Raw genomic sequence first — 22,470 nt, forward strand, 5'->3', positions numbered from 1 at the left:
CAACATTTGACAAACAAAAATACACAAATTCAAAACTTGACTTTTCAATTTGTTTCAAGGTACGCTAAAACAACTCTGGCAATCTCACAAAGACCTATAATGCAAGCTACCAGATAGGAATTATTATCTTTGAAAGTACACATTCTTAAACTTGCACACTACTTAAAAATGAATTAAACTGCATTAAATTTGTGATTATACCAGTTATATAAACTAGTTAAGCAATACACACAATTTTTTTTTGCACCGTTACCCTACCTACCTGTCCGTCTGTAGCTTCCAAGTTCGAGTATGCTGAGCTGCATCCCCATGGTGTTGCTGGTGCAAATGCTGTGGATGCCGCCTTTGCTGCTGCTCTTGCTGGACTTCTACCCAACAGGGAGGAACAGTGGCTGAAAACCGTGGCGTCAAGGTCTCAAAACGGGTCAGTTCCACCAGGGATGTCAGCGTTTCAAGGGAAAATGGCTGGTCCACCAAAAGATCAACTCCTGAATAATTACAGAACATACATTAATTACTACATAGATTATTTTTTTTTTCCAGAACATCCTATAAACCGTTTGAAATACATCCAAACTGCTAAACGTAAAATTAACTACGTTATATGAAGTTTCTAATAAAAAAAAAAAAAAAAGAAAACAACACACACACACAAAAACCCCCAACACCTAACAACAACACCCAAACAAACAAAAAAGAAGTCAACCAAAAAAAAAAAACCCCAAACACAAGCAACCAAACAACCCTAGCCTTGAAGTCAGTACCCTTTGAAGACAGCTCATTTGGAATAAATTTTTTTTAAGTACTGAGAGCTCCGAGCATGCTGTCTGGGATTCAACCAGAAGCATGAGGAAAAAGTAACTAGCCAGCTATACTTTGATGATGTAAAGCTGATTAAAACTTTTTTTTAATACCTCTATTGACTCAGATAAAAAGAAAAAAAACATGAAAGTTTTATATTTCATGAAAACAGATGGAATTAGTACGCTATTGTAACATTTTTATCACTGTTTAAAACATTACTTTGGCACCTGCTTATCAATATACACTTATTTTATGGTGGATTATTAGAATGTTTTGGAAGGCTCCCAATTTAGCTTAAAAGAGGGGTGAGAGAAAAACAACCATGCTTTATGTAATGCACTTAAAAGACACTGGGCCTAGACAAGTATTTTGTCGTCTTGTCTTCATATTCAAGTCTTGTCCTGAGGAAACAAGAATATTAATTGAAGAAGTACTGAAAATTAAAATATCCCAGGAGTCAAACACCTAAAGAAACAGTACAAAGGAACTAAAAATAATCAGGTTTCCTCAGACAAAAAAAAATAAATTGAAAACTTGAGGGAAAATAAGATATGCACAATGTCAATTTTCTTACATTTCGAGCATTTTCTCTTAAAAATGCATTTTGAAGAAAATCTTGGAAAGAGATGATGGTTTTCAAAAAGAGAAAGTTTGCTACTTGAGTACTACTGTCACCACCCCGGGGAAAAAAAAAACAAACCAAACACCACCGCAAATACCATCCCCCCAGTTAAGTGTGAACCTTGAGACTATCTTGCGAAGCAAGACAGGTTGAAACCAGAACAAGATTTCATCCTCCAGCTTGAGGGTAGAACAGCATATGCAATTCTTCCCAAAAAGTGAAGAAGCTCAAGATGAAATACCCAGAGCCAGGCAAAAAATTCACTCTCCTTGCAACAACTATGATTTCTACTTTTCAATCTAGGAGGCAGGAAAATGCTGAAGAGACTAGAAATCAAAAATGCTTTAGAAATATAATTTCAATAATACAGGAAACACCTTCATTTTTTTACTGCCAAATGTGAACTTCATTAGCTAGATGACATTGCAATGAGAAGTGAAATCATAGCAATGACAAGTGAGATCATAGCTCAAACTGTGCAACAATTCTATCTTTGAGTAGACTGGATTTTTACTGCTTCATTCCCCCTCCCAACATAAACAACTACAAATTCAGAGCTACCACATGTAATGTGATATCAGCCCCTAAAATCGAAAAATGAAGGACTCAACTTTCCAGTGCTGCCAAGTATACTTGGCTTCTTTTGCAAAATTACTTTTGTTATATTGAAATAGTGAGTTATGACAAGCTGAAGTTCTAATAGCAAACTTGAAAAAGGAAGATGATTATTGCTTTATTTGCTATTAGCAAAAGAAGAAAGGTGCAGAAGAAAGCCACAGACTTCTTTCCCTGAGATATGTGCAATAGGGGAGGAGCAAGAGAAATTCAGTCTTCAAAGCAGAGAAGACGACAGCAACTGCTGTACTGCTGTTTACAGGTAATCTTAGACAAAAAGCATCTTTTCCTTCCTTCTTTTGATCGCTTCTTGAGGAGTAAAATCAGGGGTCATACAAACACAGCACAACACAGTTTAATGTGTTACAAGGCTGGCAGAAAGCAGGGGCTTGGGGAGAAAGACAGCAAGTAGCCTGTTGAACACCAAGACGCCATGATCCAAAATGGTCCCTGTACTGCCACTAAGTCCTCTACCAGCTTTTTTTGTCTTCTGCAGCTGCAGGCAAAGACACCCACACCACACACACAAAAAATTAACGTCACTTCTCTGAAATAGTCATATCTACTAAACCATACATGAATGGTTTATTTTCACTGTATCATTGCTTTATCTTCATGCTTTATATTATTTATTCTTGTATTTTATACTCTACATCACCTATTCCCAATATATCCCTATTTCTGTCCCAACAGACATGACCAAAACCTCCAAACTCCAACCCAACTAAAATAATCGTGCTTTGTGTCTCTATCTTCAACAATTGCCGGTTAAAACAAAATGAAAAACATAATAGTTTTACAGGTCTCATAAACAATTCCCTTTAAAACTCAAAGCAAGGCTACATATATACATACATATGTGTGTGTGTATATATATATATATACACACACACACACACACAGAGTTCAAAAACCTCAGCATGACTCAAATTTTCCTCAGGCCTAACGAGCAAAATTAGATTTGTTGTTAGATTTTAATAGCAAGTTATCTACACTATAGCATCTTTGATGAGGGTTGAGAAAAGATCAAGAGGCTCACACCGGAGCTCCCATAACCTGCATACTCACTGTTCTCCCTTACAAGCAGGAGGAGCCCCTCACATTTTCCCCCTTCTACCTCACTACAAAAGGAACAACTGTCCCACCCAACTAAGTGGGACACAATACTACAAAAGGCAGCAGACTGGTGGGAGTATTGGTACATGAGAACCGCAGTAAAGGCAAGACCTAAATATGATGTTTAGGGTAAAACCAGAATTTGGACAATTAGAAGCAATTATTTCTTGTTGTCCAAGGGCAGACAAACCTTTCCAGGAAGGAAACTGGTAGGTAAATGACAGCAGAATTTAAGCATAGCTCAACCCAGACTAACTGCTAAAAACAAAAATCCAAGAGTTCACTTCATAAGTTTAATTTATCAACAGCATCTGCACTGTTTGAAGTATAGAGAGCATCAATTTCACTGTGTGCAACAACACCTGTTGAATACATGTTTTATTAAATAGAGCTGTACAGCTTCCGCAATAAACTTTAAGGCAATTTTACATAATGAACATACAATTATAATTCCAAATAAAGAGCTCAAGCCTACTTAAACTATGAGGGAAGCTCTGTGCCTGCATGATTACCTGTTTTTTCCTGTCTGCCACACTTAAAATAACATGCAGAGACTGGAAAAACAAACAGTAATACAAAAGGTTTGGTTTTTTTTAAATCAGGAACTGCTAAAGTGTCATGCTTGTACATAACCAGTGATAGACATACAGTAACTACAGAACTCCAACTTCGGGCAGCAAAAATGTATAAAGCACATACTATTAAATAACTCAAAATCATCTCAATATGCAACTTTCAAAAATTACAAAAGCATTTTTACTTACAATACATTTAAGCATGTGCAATTTACCTGTAATGCCTGGACTAGAAGGATTAGATAAGGGCTTGGTGCCTTCTGATGACTGTTCTACGCTTTTGGAAAGGGATCCATCTACAAGTATATCAGCTTCATCTATATCATCGCAGGTCCCTCCAATCTGAAGGAAATGAAGTTCTCCGCCTAAAAATCATCACAGACAACAAAAGAAGCAAGTTTAGACAGGCAAACATCTAAACTCAACTCACAAGACAGGCTTGCAAATTATGACAGTAATTACGCGGGACCTGAAACTAGTAAGATTGTACAGGAATACTCATTTTGTTTTACTACTGCAAATGTTTACAGGGTAAACACAAAACAGAACTACAAAAATACTGACTCCTGTTGTAAATGGCATCAAAGGAAAAACAAAATTAGGAGGGAGGGGAGTTAAAAGGCAGTTAACTAAGGAAACCTCAATGGAAATTATGACACTTTCCATAATCTAAATCATGCTTTAAACAGAAAATATTCCATCATGTCAACTGAAGGCCTATACTACGTTGTTTTTAGAGGTGGCATAAATTTCCTTTTGAAGTTGAATATTTGATAATTGAAAAATCATTTCCCCACTGAGCTCTCCTAACTAAGGGGCTCTTCACATTATTTCATCAAACCTGGAATTATAACACTGATCAGGTCAACAGTCAAAAGAGGAAGTGCAAAATTTTCAGTGGACACAATGTTTTGATGGAAGCTTGAAATCATTCAAGGAAGTTGCCCATTATTCACCACTATATACACAGATGAATTCTGTCATCTACAGAGAAGTCACCGAGAAGGAACGCTCAAATTTACATAAAGGTTGGGGGGAGAGAAAGGGCTGTTAACAGTTTCAGAAGTTACAAAAATCGTAATCAGTAGGATTTAAACAGAGAGGAAAATCCTAGGGTAGCCCTTCAATAGCTTTTCTGAAAATTGATTACAGACTGTCCTTCAGCATCTGACTAATGTTATGACAAACCCTGTTATGCAAATTATCCAGGTAATCTGAAACAAAAAAACCTCGAGACGATATATATAATAAAAACCCAAGATAAAAGCACAATCAGCAACTACACGCTCTGCACTGTGAGGGGAGCAAAACAGAGAGCAACAAAGGCACAGCGAGGCAGAGCGCGAGCGTGAGACAAGTACAGAGAAGGCACAGAAAGAGCTGGTATGTGTTTTCTTCTGGATCTCAAGAAGAAAGGCCCAACAGCAAATGGCTTAATAAAACAGATGTTTTAACAAGACAGAATAAAAAGAGGAAAATAACAGCTCAAACAACCAACAAGGAAGAAGCTCTCCATGTACAGGATCTGCACAGTGTGCTGTGGGAAAATCCACTCAGGGTCTGGGTGACAATGCACGAAAGGAGGGCTCACAGCATCTGAAGGGATGTGAGACTTTCTCACTATCTACATTTCTCTTATTAAAACAGCTACTTCATTAGGCCGTTAAGCCATTTGTTGGTGAGGCCTTTCTCCCTGAGATCCAGTAAGAAGCCTGTACCGCCCCTCTCTCAGCCCCAACCCACCCGCGCCCGGTGCAGAACAGTAGATCCCAAGTGTGGAGGGGAAAAAAAAGTAGTTCTAGCAAATAACACTTATAATGAGTTTCCTTAAAATTAAACAGCTCACAAACGAGCAATTTTCCTCAAACAAAGAGAATTAGGGACACATTAGAAAAAACAGACCTTGACAGTTTCATTTGGTAATAAGCCAAACCTCAGTTTGTTTCCTATTCTGTTTAGTGCTCAAAGATCAATGATCAGAATGATCTCAACAACCAAAACCAGATAATCTCCCGTCCTGGAAATAAAGTACACCCTCATGCAACGGAAGTTCAACCTACTGATTTGCACCATCTGCCAGTTTTATGGCTCACAGAAGGAGAAACACTGGAGAACTTCAGAAAGTTGTGTGTTTTTCTAAGGGAAAGTTATGCCAAGGTCTCACTTATTCTGTAGATTGTTGGGTAGGGTTTGGTTTTAAAAGAAACAAAACCTTGGTTCTTAAACCAAGTTTCTGAGTTTCTGTCGCTAATTAACAGCAACAACAAACATCCTTACCATTTAATTCACACTACAAGAGGAAGAGAGAGTCACGATCCCTGCATTCCTGAAAGACTCCAGCACTTTTCCAAGAAAAATTTTGTGCTAAATTTGAGATATCTCACTTCCTCATATTTGTTTTTAAAAAGCTTCTGTAAAGAAGTTTATCATGAACTTCAGTTACACAGTATTAGCCTACAAAATTATTGGTACTTATGCATGCTTTCCAAAATCCTGTAGGTGGCTTTGTTTCTGTATCACAAAGGAGGCATTTGTTCTCCTAGAACATCCAAAGACGACGTTCTGATGATGCATGCTTAATTTTGTTTCAAGGATATCATAGTTCCTACAGTCAAGCGCCAGGAAAAGAAATCTGTGCAAAAGTCATGGTGTGTGGGGGGGGAAAGCATTACTACTGGCTCATGGTATGCACTACTAGGCTGAAACAGTGACTCATCTCGTGCTTTCTGATTCTAGCCAAGTAGCAAACATAGTAAGTAGTAGTTTACCTGAAGACTCCTCTGCTTCTATCACTTTGGCAGAGGCAATAAATGCTTCTGTTGCACTACCAAGAAGATATGAAAGCTGACACTGATGTACTCAGTGATCACAAAGGAGATGAATTGGAAACCACCATCACTATACTTCCCGAAAGTAATGGGTAACACATTCAAAACACTTTTAAATCTGTAATTTTCTTGGACTCAAGAAGCTGCTGGGTTATACAAACAGAACATAAGAACCATAAATCCATCCAAATAAATTCCAACCGTCCTTCTGGCAAAACAGTTACTGGTTCCAGGAAAGCAGCATTGGCACAAGTTAGAGAACATGTCAGAGACGAGGTCACTGCAGTCAAAGCCAACCTGGTGAAACGTTCAGTATCCTCAACGTATCCTACACCCTGGCAGGAGTCTGGAAGAGTGATACAATCGCCGATTGCAAATCACAACACAAGGACATAGTTGAACCCGAACAATTGAAGAAATTAAGAAAACGAAGGCATACCCACAGGAAACTATTCACTAGATCACTTCTAGCCCTCCACGTCTCACCACTGGGCTGTAGAGAAAGGGTGAGCTCTAAACATACTTGTTCAGAACACTTGAAAAATGTCCTCAAGAAAGCCTCCCCAAAACCTCACTCCACCAGAATTTACACTATTCTTGGAGATTTCAGCTGTAAAATTCCATCCCAGCTTATGAAAAAATAGAATGCAATTGAATAGGGACAAGTGAAAGCTACTATGCCAAGCGAGAAATAATTAAATGCACTATTACAGAATGAAGAAAAATCAGCTAGCCAGCAGTTTTTTAAAAGAGGCTCTTATGAGTCAGAAGATAAACCTGATTCAATTTCCTGCTCTAAAGTGCAAACATCCCACTATGTATATGCACACATGGCATGTACAGACTGCAGAGCTGCTAAGGAATTCTTCTGTTCCATTCAAAGACATACGTAGGATTACTGTGCCTAGGTTTGGGTATCTCGCCAAGAAACATGTGGACTGACTTGAGCAGGTCTTTTGAGAGGGGAGATTAAGGGTTGGGTTTTTTCCAATGCCCCTGAGGAAAGTTTAAAAGGATTGGAGATATTCAGCTTAAGGAAATAAATGGTTGGAGAAGGACAGTACCTAAATAAACTCTGTCTTCTCCTCCTTTTTTGAAGCAATCTCTTTGCCATGTTCATAGAGGACAGTAATGACTCCAATCAGCAAAGATGATACAGGCTATACTCTAAGAAAAAAAAAAAAATATCATCGAGGACTGCACGCAACAGAAGAAATTTCACGAGTAGACTCTTAAATCTCCACGTGGAAGATCTTCAAAAACAGGCTGATCAGTACTCTGGTTCTGAATGGGTGTTATTGATCCTGACTTGAAGATGATCGCTTGGCATCACTTCCAACACTAATTTTGATGTGGAAAAACTCGACCTCTCCCCAGTCCTGTTAGACCGCGTTGCCTATGAAGGCAGAAAACTGAAAACACTAAATTGAGTCCTGAACTTCAAATACACCAGTATGCAAAGCTGGCAAAGCCTAATGACATGGAAAAGACAAATAAGACATCCAAACAAAACCAGAAAAAAATCTAGGGAGAGTAGTTCATACACTATATACAACTCAAGAGCAAGAAATCTGTTTTAATTGAAAGGTACAGGATTTGGGGGAATCAATTCTGAAATGTATAAAACTGACATCCAGTTCTGCCAGGCTATCAACCAGAAAAATTAGCACAGACAACTCACTTTCAACATACCAAACTTCAGTCTGAAAAAAAACACTTTCTCCAACAAAGGGCAGGGATCAGAAAAACTCTTGTTATAATATAACACTGCAGGCAAGAATTTAGGAGAATTATGCATATAGAAAAGAAGATTAAAAAAAGCAGAATCACAAAACAGACACCTAAAGGAAAAAGTGCTTATAAATGGAAGTGTAAAACAATCAGTAAGATACAAATGTACATGATGGATTACATTCAGTGTTCATGGTTTTCTTTTACAGCTTCCAACTCTGATTAATTAAAAAAACCCCAATATTCAAAAGACCTGATGCAATATAGGAATAGCTATGTGCGAGAAGCTGTTTAGGGGAACTTCAATTGGAGCTGTCAGCTGAAGCAATATAGACAGAAAAGAGAACTGCTAGATCAAGAAGACACTAAAGTTTTTCTTTCTTATGATGAAAACAAGTAGAAAAACGTCATTTTCCCCCCTGCTTTTCACCAAATGACTTCCAAAAAATTAAACTGAAAATATAACTAAATGAGTTTAGGGGACTACTGAAGAACCACTTCTTAAAAATCAAATTGAGTTTCTGTTGAGAAATATTTCCTTAGATGTAATGCAAAAACAAATACTAGCATTTTCAGTGGGACTCCACAGGAAAATGATTTACTGTAAAACCTTCACTCACCACAGACATTCAAAAAGTAGATTAGTGAAAAAATTAGACTGCAAATGTCACAATGCAGGAATGCTTCACTCACTAGAAGGAACTCAAGCACTCAAACAGATCACACAGATTTTAACACCTACTCAACCTGACCATCTGGCAGGGAAGTACCTGTTTCACCCCAACAACATGAACATTTCCACTTCTCGTAGCATTTGGCTGAAATGCCACCTCACTTTCCTACTCATTAATACTTCTTCAGGAACTTCAGTGTCTGAAGCTCTCTAACTTGACAAGGGAGAACATCAGTAGCAATGAAAGACAGAAAATTGACAATTCTTAATGATCTTTTTAAAAATACTCCCAGAAACACAAGCATGCATAATTTTCAAAACTGCCCAAACTACAAGCAGCGATTTGCACCTTTATGTTAGAGTAAAAAAGGAACATTTCAGATACGTCCATTTTTCCACCTCCTTCCATACTCTAAAGCAAAGTTCAACAAAATTACCTGAACGGCAAACACAGCTAAGCAGCTAAACTAAGAAAACAATTCAAAACAAACCCAACAAAAGAAGAAAGTGGGATGTATGGTGTGAACCGCTTTCTTCAGTAATTTTTGATAGGACTGTAATTTAAAAAAAGAAATATGGTTAGGTGAAAACTGAGACTTTAAGAAGGTGGTGACAACCGTAGTTCTGGAAATTTATACATCCAAAACAAACTATATGTGATCCTCTTAAATACCAGATAACAGGCTTCAAATATCATCAAAAGATGACCCTATAGCTGTAACCCTATTCAAAAACAATACCTGTCAGCCTACTGCATAGTTTTGTAATAAAGAATTCTGGATTATTTTGGATGCTGCAAAAGCAGAATTAAAGCTGTTTTATATTAACAACACAAGACAAAATGTTTAAAACTCCCATATGATAACACACAAAGCACTACTAAGAGGGATATTAAGTATAGTGTACCTGGGCCAAGGGGAAGAGAAGAAAGCAAAATACAAAGACGTTAAAGTCCACCATGTTTCCTTAACAGAACTGGAACCAAGAATATACTTGCATATTTCCCCCCAGAGGTCAACTCCAGGTAATCCTTGCAGAAAGAGAGAAGCACCTGAAGCTGACACCAAGAGGAAACCTCCTTTTGAAGCGGGATAAGAATAATTATTCCCAACTCACAAAGATGGATAATGTCAAATGAAGGTCTAAAACATCCTTACATGAAAGGACTCAAACCCTGAAACACCCATTCACACAGAGGTTTCTTTTCAGTTATATCTTAGAGGCAGCTACGGGAAAAATTACACGATCTACCAATGATAATAATATGTCAACAAGCAGGAGCAGCAGAAAAAAAAAGCAGCTATTCTACATCCAAAACTTTCAGACATTAAAGTACCTCTTTGCCTACTCCCACCATCCAAGCAAGTAAACAGGAAAGAATATACTGCTCAGTTTATATTCTTGAATAGTTTTCCAACAACATCCAAGCATTTCCAGTGCATGTAGGTTCCAAACCTGCATTTTCACTTATGTCTTCTAGCTACTTGCTAGAAGGATTAACATTAAATACATCAGTGAATATAGCTATTCTACTTTCAACACATATTCTCCTAATGCTGTCAGACTGCAGCCACCATCCCATACATGGTAGTAAATATAGAGGAGCTAAGACCTCAAAGTGATTTTGGAAGAAGCCTAAGAAAACTGCATTTAAGAAGAAAAAAAATATAATCTTCATCTGCCTAGCAGGTAAGCAAGCAATTTCACTCACTTACGCAGAAAGATTACAGGATGGTTATGATTCAAAACAAGAAAAATTATGCAAAATTTATTCCTTCAATTGTTTTTCAAATGTACATTAAGATGTAGGATTGAAAAGCTATATTAATAGTTGAGCTTTTTAATTTGGTTTTTCTTTTAGTATTCCTGAATTTTATGCAGTACTGTTATTTATAAACATTTAAGATCAAGCCATTCTTTACAAATCTTCATATTTAGGCATAAGGTTAGGACTCCGAGGCTTCAGACTCTGGTATCAGACCCTGAAATCCAGGTGTCTAATGGACATTGGTTCCTAAATATTTATGATGGCTTTTTGACTTAATTTCTCAAAAGTGAGAAAAATTATACCACAAGAAGTGACTGTAATATTTAAAAAGGAATAGAAATTGAAAGCTTCTAAAAACATTTAAACAATGAAAATAAAGAATTCTGAAGTTCATTCTAATCTGGCTGCAGAACAGAAAATCAAGATCCAAATGGAGGAGCAGCGGGTGTAAACGAACGATAAGAATAATTCAACAGATAAAAAAATATAAAATTAAGAGTTATCAAAGGACTATATTCAAAAGAGGAAACTTGAAGGCAGAGGGATACCTGTGGCACATAGGACTGCAGAAGGAAAAAACGAAAATCCGAGTCATCTTAAAGGCATCAAGAAAAAAAGAAGTCACAGCAAAGCTATTTATAAATTACTAGACGGATATTACAACACTCTCAGAGAGGAAAAAATACAGAGATATTCACTGAAAAAGCAGAATGACGTGCTTTTCTATTATGAGGAAGATGAAGTATTCTCCAGTCAGTAACAGAGGTGGTGGTTATCTAGGCAGAAGAGACAAATACTCCTACGCACACAGAATAAATGCTCCCAACTCAACAGACCTGCATATCTTACAATCAAAGTCCCAAAACAGGTTTAGATAATACCAAATGCTACAACAATAGAATTACCAAACACGCTAACACTGGATGGGAAAGTACCGTGCACAGTCACGATAAGCCCTTTAACTTTTATCATTAATCTTAAAACCCTAGACAGACAGAATAGATTTGATGTAAGAAAGAAATTAATTAGTAGTACAATTCTGTAGAAGAAAAACCTTAGCAAGGTCTGGTTTTTTTTTTTTAAATGGGACTGCAGTTTGATCAGCAAAGTATAGATAAAAACATTATGACATGGATATGATATACTAACAGTTTTCAAAGACAATTAACCTTTCAGTTAGAGTTTCATTTTAACTAGGAAAAGCGTGCATTATTAAATAAAGCTAAAAATGTTTAATAAGACATTTCCTCAAATGCAGTTACCAAAAGAGAACAATTTAGTAAATATGAATGTTTCCGTTGGGAATCTGCAAACATAAATAATAGTTGCTAATACCTGATGTTTTCATCCACACTAAAAAAGCAAATATAAAATCTCCACTGCTAAAAATCTTGGTAGGTAAGTGATCAACACAGGGCCTTAACAGACATGAGATCTTTTACAATAAGCCTGATGTTATCTGTTGAAAATAACAGGTAAATCTGATTTGAATTTAACAATCGCTCATAGAGGATTGTGTAATCAACGTGACATGATGAAAGGAGGAAACATGTCAATTCAAAATCTTCTGGTAGAAATAAAATTCAACATAATATTGGTGGGAGTTCATTTCAAATGTGTGAACCATCCCATCAGCTTAGCCCATCTGAGAGGCTAAGCACTTCCACGAGAGCTACATTCAAGCGCAGGAGAACTAAATGAGACATTGGTGCATGGAGGAACTCAGCTGGATGCCAGCCAGAGCTGTTTCCACTGCCCCAGTGTGACACGAGGAGGCGGGGAGGTGTAGGGTGGTTTAGGGGCTTCTACGAAGTAGCAGTTGCCTGGACTTGAGTTACGCTCCCCTCATACCCTTCCCCCAAAATGCCTCATGTTCAGTTTGAAAAAGGTTTAATAATCCTGCATGGATAGTCTGGTTCTCATGCTCAAGAAAGCGTAATCCCAATTGCAAAGACCTGTAACAGAACCAGCAGCCCTATTTGAAAGAAGATGCAATTGATCAATTGAATAAGGTATAAAAGCATTATCTTCTCTACCCTCTTGAATATCGCCAATTACAAACAGGAGACATTTTTCCGAAACATGGATCTCTAGCACTGAAACAATTACATACAAGAATTACTTTCATTTGCTTTCGATTTAAGAAAATCTGTGCCTCTACAAGAATAAATTTACCAGTATACTGAACATACCCAAGAGTTATTCCCATTTTAGAGATTAAAATCTACATTTAAAATGAGGAATTAACTAGAGTCCATGTTTCCTAGAAGAGAATTAAACTGTACACAAATTCAATGGAATTTGGACTGTTTTGAAACTTAGATTCTAATATTCTATAATATAATCCAAATACAGTCAATTCAAACATTAAAAAAATTTTTTTTAAGAAAAGTCTTACCTTTGGTGCACGCACACAATCTGTCTGTGCCCGAACAGTATATCACAGAGACAAACATATCTGGTTCCTCAGTGCCCTCTTTTTTAGGTGGCTCCACTTTGGCCAGAATTTCAAAGTTCGAAAGATCTAGTATTTTTACATATCCTCCCTGAGTAGTTATTACCAGGTGCCCAAGAGTAGAGATCTCAGATCTTCTCTCTCTCCCACTGCCATTTTTAGAAGTTAATTGTATTTCCTCTACAGGCTCCTCACAGTCATCCTCTCGATTATCCAATATATCTGGTGGGAGCAAAATCATTGAGGTAATTGTGTCTTGGGGGTCTTTGATATGCTGGATTTTTACCGGTTCCTCCTCTAGAGTAACTATTCTAGTGGCATAATTCATCTTATAAAGCACTAGGTATCCACCACTAACACTTCTCTGTTCAGGTTGAATTATTAAAGGAGTTGGTACATCTGCTGGTGACTCATGTTGGATTACATCAATACTCGTGCCATTCACTACAGCAAGACTTGATTCTAGCTCCCCCTTCCTTCTATTACATAATGCCGAGTTTAATTTATTTAAATTATTCAAGGCCTCTACTTGATTTATTGCACTCAGAGATTCGACAGGACAAGTCCGCAGTCCTACTAACAAATGAACTCCATCTGCACAAGGAGTGATTGAATCTACACACAGGTTCTCCTCCTCTGCAAACTTTGGCAGACGCAGGCACTGAACCAAAGTCCCAGGCTTGGGAACCATAGAGCTCCACTTGTCCGAGTCCGGAGAAGTTAAGTTGGCTGCAGCATCTGCAAACTGCTGAATGTAAGTCACAGGGGGATCCTGTAACAGCAACTGTTCCTGACTGTCCAGCTCCATTTCAATGATCTGTGGAACTGTGAAACCATCATCGTGTATACTTTTACTCATAATATTGTTCATCTGTGAAAAGAGTTTTCCTGCTTTTTCATCAGACTCCTTAATGCTGTATAGCAGCAATACAGGTAAAGTCCTCCTTACCAGAGGGGAATTCAGTTCTGAGTTAGTGCAGGATTCATTGTCAGTTGATCCCTGTTCCGAGACACTCTCACCTCGAGTCCTACTTAAGCCATCCAGTGACCTCTGAGAGTTACTGCTAACAGGAGAGGTAGCAGGTGATTTGTATGTTAATAGACCTCCAGCTAATAAACAAGGAAAGGGAATGTTGTGTTGTTCTAGATGTTTTTCCTTCATCTTTTCACTCTTACAGTTGGCCAAACAGGGGTTTGCCCCAAGTTCTTCTAGATCCTTAACCGTGTCTTCCAGAACATTTGCAACAATTTCCCACTGAAGTTTTTCAGGTTGCTGAAGAACACTGAGAGCTGTTATATCAAGGCTGACTTCCATCGTTTCTTTTTGTGATGTATGCCCTTTAAAACAAAAATGTTTAACATAATATATGTTCAAAAAAGGAATCATATTGCATATATTACGGACTTATCCTCATAAATAAGCAAAAAGTCACTGCTCTGGAGTTTCAATATGTTAAAACATTCCGTATGTTCAAGATTTGAGAGTCAAGAAACCATAAGAGGCACAGAAATATTCCTTCCGCATAGACTAATGGTTCTCCTAATTTTATCAACAAGAGTGAAAGTAAAGACAACAGGACATTAGCCTTTGTAACAAGTCTCCCAGTTAACAGCACTATCTTTCTACCAATTACTCTACTTGGCTAGACCACCATACTGCAATACAACTAATCTAACTAACACAATTCATGTTCTGCCATATATTATTCCCCTTCCTTCCTAGACAATCCAGTACCATCAAATATCTGCAATTCTGCGGATTCGTTCTCCAATCTCAGTTGAAAAACATGTCATTTTACTCTAAAACTTGGTACTACCCACCATGTAACACATCACTTAATAGAAAGAACGCCAGGCTATTACAAAACAAAACCCAGTGAAAACTTAGAAGAGATAGCCTGATCAAATTAAACGGTACTGCAAGAATAACAATGCATCAGAAGAGTTCAACTAAGTAACATCAAGATTTAAAAGATCAGAAAGGACACAGTACAAAACCAGATTAAGAGGTGATTTAAGCATAAATGCCAGAGTACCACCTTTGCTAATACGTTCATTGAAAAAAAATCCTTGTGGATGCACATGCACGTGTTCTTTTTTTCCCCACTTGCTGATCCTTATTCAAAGACGTAAACTGTATTATGGAAAATAAGCACGTAATCCTCCCTCCCATCAAAATTTCTGATTCAACTTCTAAGAAAATAATACAAGAACACTGTGCATAGCACTGTTCTGCTTCCACATGAAATCTTTATTCAGGAAAAGAAATACTCTATCAAAGTGCACACCCACAGGGAAACAATCAAGATACAGGAATCCTCTCTGGCAGTCCCCTGAATTTAAAGGCTTTTGTACAACTATAATTTGTTCCTGTTCTAAGCAAGTTCTTTTAACTTGGTTTGTGTGTTTTATTGACAGCAAGATAAGCAATGCTTGTTGTCAAATAAGACATTTATTAACCAACAAAGTAGGATTCTTCTTTTCTCCTGTCTGTCATCTCTCCACCACACAAACAGTGACTTAAATATTGGCATTGCTTGCAAGGTCAATCTTTCTTCTTTTTTCTATTATAATGCATACAATATCCTTTGCTTTTGACAGGGCTTTTTTAAAAGCCTGAGAACAGTTGCCCTCCTGACCTCTAAACTATCACATGGATCAGATATAACCTACCTGTCACAGATTCCGATCTGGAATGCTCTTCACTGTCTGAATCCTCCAGTAGGTCATCACTAAAAAAAAAAAAAAAAAAAAAAAGCATGAATGACACCACGTACACTATAGCTGCGTTCTTGTTTTCAATTAAATTGAAAAAATAATTTAGTAAAATATACAATGTGCATTATAAGCTGGAATTTCTTTAGTAAGCATTGTATGCCCATTGATGAGCTCCTCACAGACACTAACAATATAAAGACTTTTTTTTCCTCCTTCATTGAACCAGTAGACAAGCTTTCTATTTGCCTCTTTCTACTATTGTATTCACAACAATTCAGACATAAATGGAATTAAAATGAAAGCCAGTTCTCAGGAGTCTTTCCAAGATAAACAAAACCAACCAGGCAAAACCTCTAAAAACTGATGGGACCTTATTCAAAGCTCCTCAAAACAGTCTCTGAAAACTGGAGCTGCCAGACTGGTCTTCAATTCTATCAAGGCGATTTTGTAGCTAGTATGGAAAGGGTGTATGAACAGCGTGTTGCTTTTAAAAACACTACTAGATGAATAATTTTTTCATAAAGGCAGATTCTGTTCAATACACCCCTTCAAGAGAAATAGGCCCTTCAGTAGTTCTAAGAATATACGAAGATTTTACGCATCTGGCTTCTCCAACATAAGAAACGATGTTCTATTACAGACTCTTCACACACAGGAAGAACAGTAGTGCCTTTGCAGCTTCAGGTATAACTACTCACAGTGCCTAGCTGGATCCCCAAATTTGAACAAACTGGATGCTTCCTCATGCCCAAGAAAGAGATCTTTTCTGGCTCAAACCTGATCAACCTTTACTTCACAACAAGACAGCGACAATTCAATACTTTGATTCTCATCCAGCTTCCTCTTGAGTTGGAAAGTGATAGTAAATTTCACGTAGGTTAAGTGAAGTGAAAGACACTTAGTTCTTCGCAGTATGATTGTAACTATCCTTTAATCAGCTCTTTAAATTTGCTTAATTCTTTAACTCTCAAGGTGTTTACAGCCCTAAAGCTACAGTGGAAGTCGAGGCCCCAGCAGCTGTTAGGCCCCACACTCTGATGTTGCCCACATTTCTACATACCCTCTTCACAACGGCAAGCTTCACATTTGCTCTACAGTAATATGGGAATCACACCAAGCTTAAAACCAAAGACTTACTTTCCTGTGCATGTAGCACTACTGTTACTTTCCATGATGCTGAAGTTTAAGAAGAAACATTCAGAAAAATAGCAAGGCTCCCCAAACACCTTTTGTCCTAAGCTTTCCAATAATCATTCACTTTTTCGTTTGAGTTTTGGTAATATGAGAAAATAGTTTCCAGTAAGAGACTGTAAGAAGCATAAATGAAAGAATACTGCTTTTTTTCACATGACACTTTCTAAGCACTGGCATACCCTCTAGCTTATCTAAAAGTTTGCGACAGGACTGTGTAACTGTTTATAGAGCCTGTATGCACGTGGTTAAAGGTACAAAATGAAAGCAATTCCTAGCACGCCCACATCATTTATTTTCAGAATGACATAACCAGAAACTACAGAGAAGCAATCGGAGAAAAGCATGTTCCAGAAGTCTGCCAGTAGTCTTCACTTTCAAAACCCAAACCGCATAATCCATAACTAAAATGAAAAGCTGTTCCAAAACTTATAATCCTTTCTCTTTTTTCTCTGCATCTGGAACATCAGCACAGGGCAGCAATGAGATTTGGTACCTCTCTGTTAGTGGAGTATAAAAACTGAAACAGCAGGAATAAGATGGAACTGGCTTTGAAGACAGAAATTTAGATTATTGTTTTTGAAGAGCTGAATTGTGTACAGATACACAGTGTTTAAAAAAAAAAAATCTTACCAATCTCATGTTTCACAAAGCATGACTTGACTAAATGGCATTTATCACTTACACAGCAGCATTTCGTATTTCTAATTTTGTAGATTGGCATACCTGTCTCCTTCTAATTTTGGTATATCTGAGCAGCTGGATGAATCTTCTAGCCAAGCTAGTGTTGGTCTCCTTGAGTCAACCCCTGAGCTCTGTTCTCCTGATAACATCAGTTGCTGCACAATAGCTGGATCATATGCATTGATCTCAAATTTTAAGTGGACCTGAGAAATAACAACAAAAAACAGAAGAGGTCTTTGGTTTAAATCAAGATATGCTTAATCAGTAAATAGTTAATAAAACCTGGTTGTTTATATTATATACCTTCATAAGTTTGGAGACATCCCATATGCAGATCTTTCCTCGTTTTGTTGCAGCAGCTAGAAAATGAGGGCAACTTCCAGATCCAAAGCAGGCTATTCTGTCAGTGCCATCTGTGCAGGGAAATTGTGCTGGACTTGTTGCCAGTGTGACTGAAAGAGGTACATTCTGAGTGTGCTCACCCTTGACAAATGGGCAGTTCGGGGAATGTCTCTCATGTTCAGACCTTTTCATATTAAAAGCAAACATAGCAAAGATTGATTTCTTACTGTGAAAAATATACACATCATATACAAACTCAGCCCTTGAAGTGAAGCTGAAACTGAACTGTTTGAACTGTACTGCAGTCAACCATACAAGAGAGTTCTGAAGTTACTAATGCAGCTTTCCCTGCTGTTTCTCAATAGCAGACTGTATTAAAGCCTTTGACCACTTAATGGATATTCATATTCAAATGGAGGAATCTACACACAGTGCTCTTAATATAATTAGTCCATTTAAAAAAATAATTGTCGTATAGGCAGTAGTCCGTAATGTCCTCATGAAGAGAAGTGCAAACTAAATTCTATAGAGTGTACATTAGAACACCAATGTGATATTATTATAAATAGCCTTAGTAAGATGAAGCAACGTCCAGTCTTTAGTTCTACATCCAGACTTAAACCAATCAAAACTGAACACAGTTCTGAATGACACAGTGACTAAGAACCATGAAAAAAACCTTCTAATCTCAATATATACCTAAGGCAGAGACATGGCAAAGAGCAATTACACTACTACAAAATATATGGAAACTAACAAGGAAAAGGTGGAGACAAGGATTATGAGGATAATATTACAAGGCAAAGTTTCCAGCAAGTCATGAATCTGACATGCTCAAATCACAATTATAAATTACCAAATAAACAAAACAAAAATTACATTGAGAACCCTTTTAAAATCAGTATAAGGTCCTGCATTTTTGTTCCTATGCGCAACTTTAGCTGATTCAGGAAACTAGTAACGGATCTTGCAACTTGACATAAAAGGCAAATATGCACTGCATGGCCATTGCAGTTTAAGAACTTTAAAATGTGTTCTAGTCACCACAGTCATACAGAAGATTGAGTTTAGATCCCTGCAAAGAAAAGTTGGCTGCCATCTTCGCCTTGGAACAATTTCAAATTAAACAGGCAAATCAGAATTAAGAAATAAAACCAACTACAACTTCTCGGGTTTAGTATTACAAAGAAGTTTGACATAGCACAGGAAATTAATGTGTGATTTGTCCCATGGAATCATACTGGAAATCCATTCTTGTCAGTGACAGTCCTACTCTACTCCAAACATCATTAACTTACCAAGGTTCATCTGTGGGCTCCCAGCATACCAAACACACACTACAGGTAAAGCACATGGCTCTGTCATCTCCTGATGAAGCAGGCTATAAAAATACAAAGAAACACTTGAAACGTATATAGCTGTGTACTACAAAACACTTTAACTAAGTGATCAAGTCCCCTCCTTCTCCTAGTGTCATAGCAAAGCACCATAAATTACATACTATAAAGTAGCAGTATTTCACATTTAAAAAAAAAAAGAAAAAAATGGATACACCACATTACTATAGAAGAGATTCAGAACCAACACCCGTGCAAGCCACTGCATAAAAATGACACAGACATAGAACAGAACTCAGCAAAACTGCTAAGACTTTTTTTTGTCCCCTTGGAAAAAGTTCAGAAGGTTCAAAAAAATTTAGAACATCAGCAGAATAACTGTACATCTGCATGCTTGGAAAAAGATAGGTTAAACAAATATTTCCTATTACGCCTTCAATCTGCTGGAATAGAAAGCATTCTGTATCACTCCTCTGCAAAGAGCAGTTGTCACTAGCCGAAGTGGAAAAGAATGCAAACTTCCATTCTCTTAAAATTTAGTATTTTCTTGACCACATTTCAAGTTGCCAAGATATGCTTGGGAACATGCAGATGCAATTCTAACATATGAATACCCTGCATTTCTTCTCCTGAACAAGCTTAAGAAATACTCCAAAAACGTTATCCACTTGCACCTATCAGGCTTTGCAGTTGACGTAATGAGGCAGATAATATTGATGTCAAATTATATGCACTGCCTACCCATTGTTATGTAAATCCACATCACAATTTTTTTTTTATAGCAGAAATAATTTCAAAGAATGAAAAATGGAAATAAGCAAAAGTAGTGGAATAAAAAGTTGAGGTTGTATTTATTCACTAAGCTTAATAATTCAGTAGTGTGACCTAGGACCATTGTTTGTTACAACACAGTTTAAGTCCCGCTAGGAGAGTACAGTTAGAGAACTCCAACATCTAGCTTACTGCTTTTTTTTGCTTTACTAATAATATAAAAAGTAAGAATATTTACTCAACAATCTTAACAAGGAGAAACAGAGACTCTACACAACAACCAACTTCATCTTCATTATTGTTGTTTAACTTAGATCAATTTGATACTTTTTGTTTTATATGCTGAAGTTCAGGACAGTATTTTCTGTGATCTGTACAAAAAACAGAAGCAACCTCAAGGCACGGAAAAAACCTGAGACTTGAAAAGCGCTGAATGACAAACTTTTTCATCATGGTTTTTGTATCATTGAAGGAATCCATTTAATTAATTTTAAAAAAAAAAAAAAAGGACTTTTTCCCCTGCTCCCTAAGGAACTCATACTAAGAACAACTAAACCCTTTACCTGGTGATAGAACCCAGCTTGAGCCATAGGATCTGGCTGTGCCCACCTATAACCCACATGAGGCCATGAAGTGAATGTCTCTCGTCTGTTAGCTTCACTATACATCAAAGACCTAGAAAGATGAAAAGTTATATGTTACCCAAAACTGCCACTTAGAATAAAAAAAAAGCAAGCTATTTATGAGATATTTTCAATGCTTTAGTAACCATTAGAAATACCACAGATAGTTATAGATAACTTAAAACTATCATTGACAATTACAGAAAAGTTACAAAGTTCTCTCACTCGGGTTGCCTAAAGTACATCCTCAGCAAAAGACCAAAAGCAATAAAACAACCTACGGGCCTTAAAAGCAAGATTAATAAAATAAGCTTCCATGTAACCGATTTGGTCTAACTGCAGGAAAGCATCAGATATCGAAAGCTACTCTGCATTTAGAGAAGATGCAGACCCTAGCCTAATATAACTGCTAGAGAGTTTGTTTTTTTAACATAACAACTGCAGCAAAAAATTGGGTTTATTAGTTGAACAGATATGAGTACGCATATTTAAAAATACTCCAAAGTGATATTTTAGGCTTAACTGAACACACGGTACAAAATCCCCCAACATCCGTCCCTCACTGCATATTATAATACTTAAAAATTATAAACTACTCAGTCACAAAATACAAACTCCTCTGCAACTCAATATCTACAAAGAAAAGCAGCTCCTCTCTTTTCCACCTTCACTCAGTGCATGTTCCTCATCTGAAATAGTACCTAAGAAACAACTATCAGCTTTTCTTTTTCTTTGACAGTTTGTTCTCCAGGAAGCGAAGGAAGTAAACTATTCTTGCAACACCCACGAGGGCTGTCTTAACTTGACGTTATCACACGTCATCACACGAATGGTAGGGGTTGGAAGGGACCTTCAGAGACCATTTAGTCCAACTTCCCTGCCAATTATACCATCTTAAGAGACAGATCTTGGAGAGCTCTAATCAAAAATACAACATGGCGAGGTACAGGCAGGCATGAAGGCTTGGGGAAGGGAAGTAAGAGATGAATGAAATAAAATTTACTGAAGTATTTGAGCTGTAAGAAATTATAATACGCTTGCAAAATAACATTTGTGTAAAAACTTTCAAGAAGGAAATAATTTATAGATTTATAAAATTTATCAGTATTCTAACTAGTCTTGGCTTATGGAAGTTAAAATAATGGGTTGCTCACTTATGTACACAATATCACTTGGATCAGGAAGAGATGAACCAACAGTCTGAGGTAAAATTTTCTCTGACCCCAAACACATAACAGGTGACTAGAGAGTTCAGAAGTAGTATATGTATATTCTGCAAAGGTACCAACTTCCTAAACGTCTAAAACACAAAACATGGGCATAAATCTTTCTTGTATGAAGGAACTGATCTCATGACGCAGCATGGTATGTATTCTGTCTTTGGTAAACAAATGAGTGCTCTCTTTGCATTGAGAAGAGCTGTACATATGCTCTTAAAGCTATGCAGTTTCTGAACATCTCATCATTGCAGTCCCAGTAAAGTTTCGGTACTAGTTTGAGTAAAGTCAGCAACTTAAGTAACGAGTCATACACATCTGACTGTTCCAATAAAACCCATAATCAAACATGACGAAGAATAAAGCCTAGATGAACATATCACACTAACGAGTTACAGTA

The 22,470-nt window shown here is 37.2% G+C and overlaps 1 protein-coding gene across 8 annotated transcripts in view; it reads right to left on the reverse strand.

Moving 5' to 3' along the window:
• BIRC6 (baculoviral IAP repeat containing 6) overlaps positions 1–22,470 on the reverse strand; it is a 186,923-nt gene that overhangs the window by 142,968 nt on the left and 21,485 nt on the right. For all 8 annotated transcript variants that reach the window (XM_054196360.1, XM_054196361.1, XM_054196359.1 and 5 more), the window contains exons 5-12: positions 20,794–20,905; positions 19,421–19,503; positions 18,084–18,306; positions 17,823–17,983; positions 15,861–15,919; positions 13,131–14,525; positions 3,948–4,097; positions 263–488 (exon numbers count right to left, since the gene is read on the reverse strand). In XM_054196360.1, coding sequence (XP_054052335.1) covers positions 263–488; positions 3,948–4,097; positions 13,131–14,525; positions 15,861–15,919; positions 17,823–17,983; positions 18,084–18,306; positions 19,421–19,503; positions 20,794–20,905 — 2,409 coding nt within the window. The remainder of the gene's footprint in view (positions 1–262; positions 489–3,947; positions 4,098–13,130; positions 14,526–15,860; positions 15,920–17,822; positions 17,984–18,083; positions 18,307–19,420; positions 19,504–20,793; positions 20,906–22,470) is intronic.

The sequence above is a fragment of the Rissa tridactyla genome, chromosome 3 (assembly GCF_028500815.1).
Source record: "Rissa tridactyla isolate bRisTri1 chromosome 3, bRisTri1.patW.cur.20221130, whole genome shotgun sequence".
NCBI lineage: Eukaryota > Metazoa > Chordata > Aves > Charadriiformes > Laridae > Rissa > Rissa tridactyla.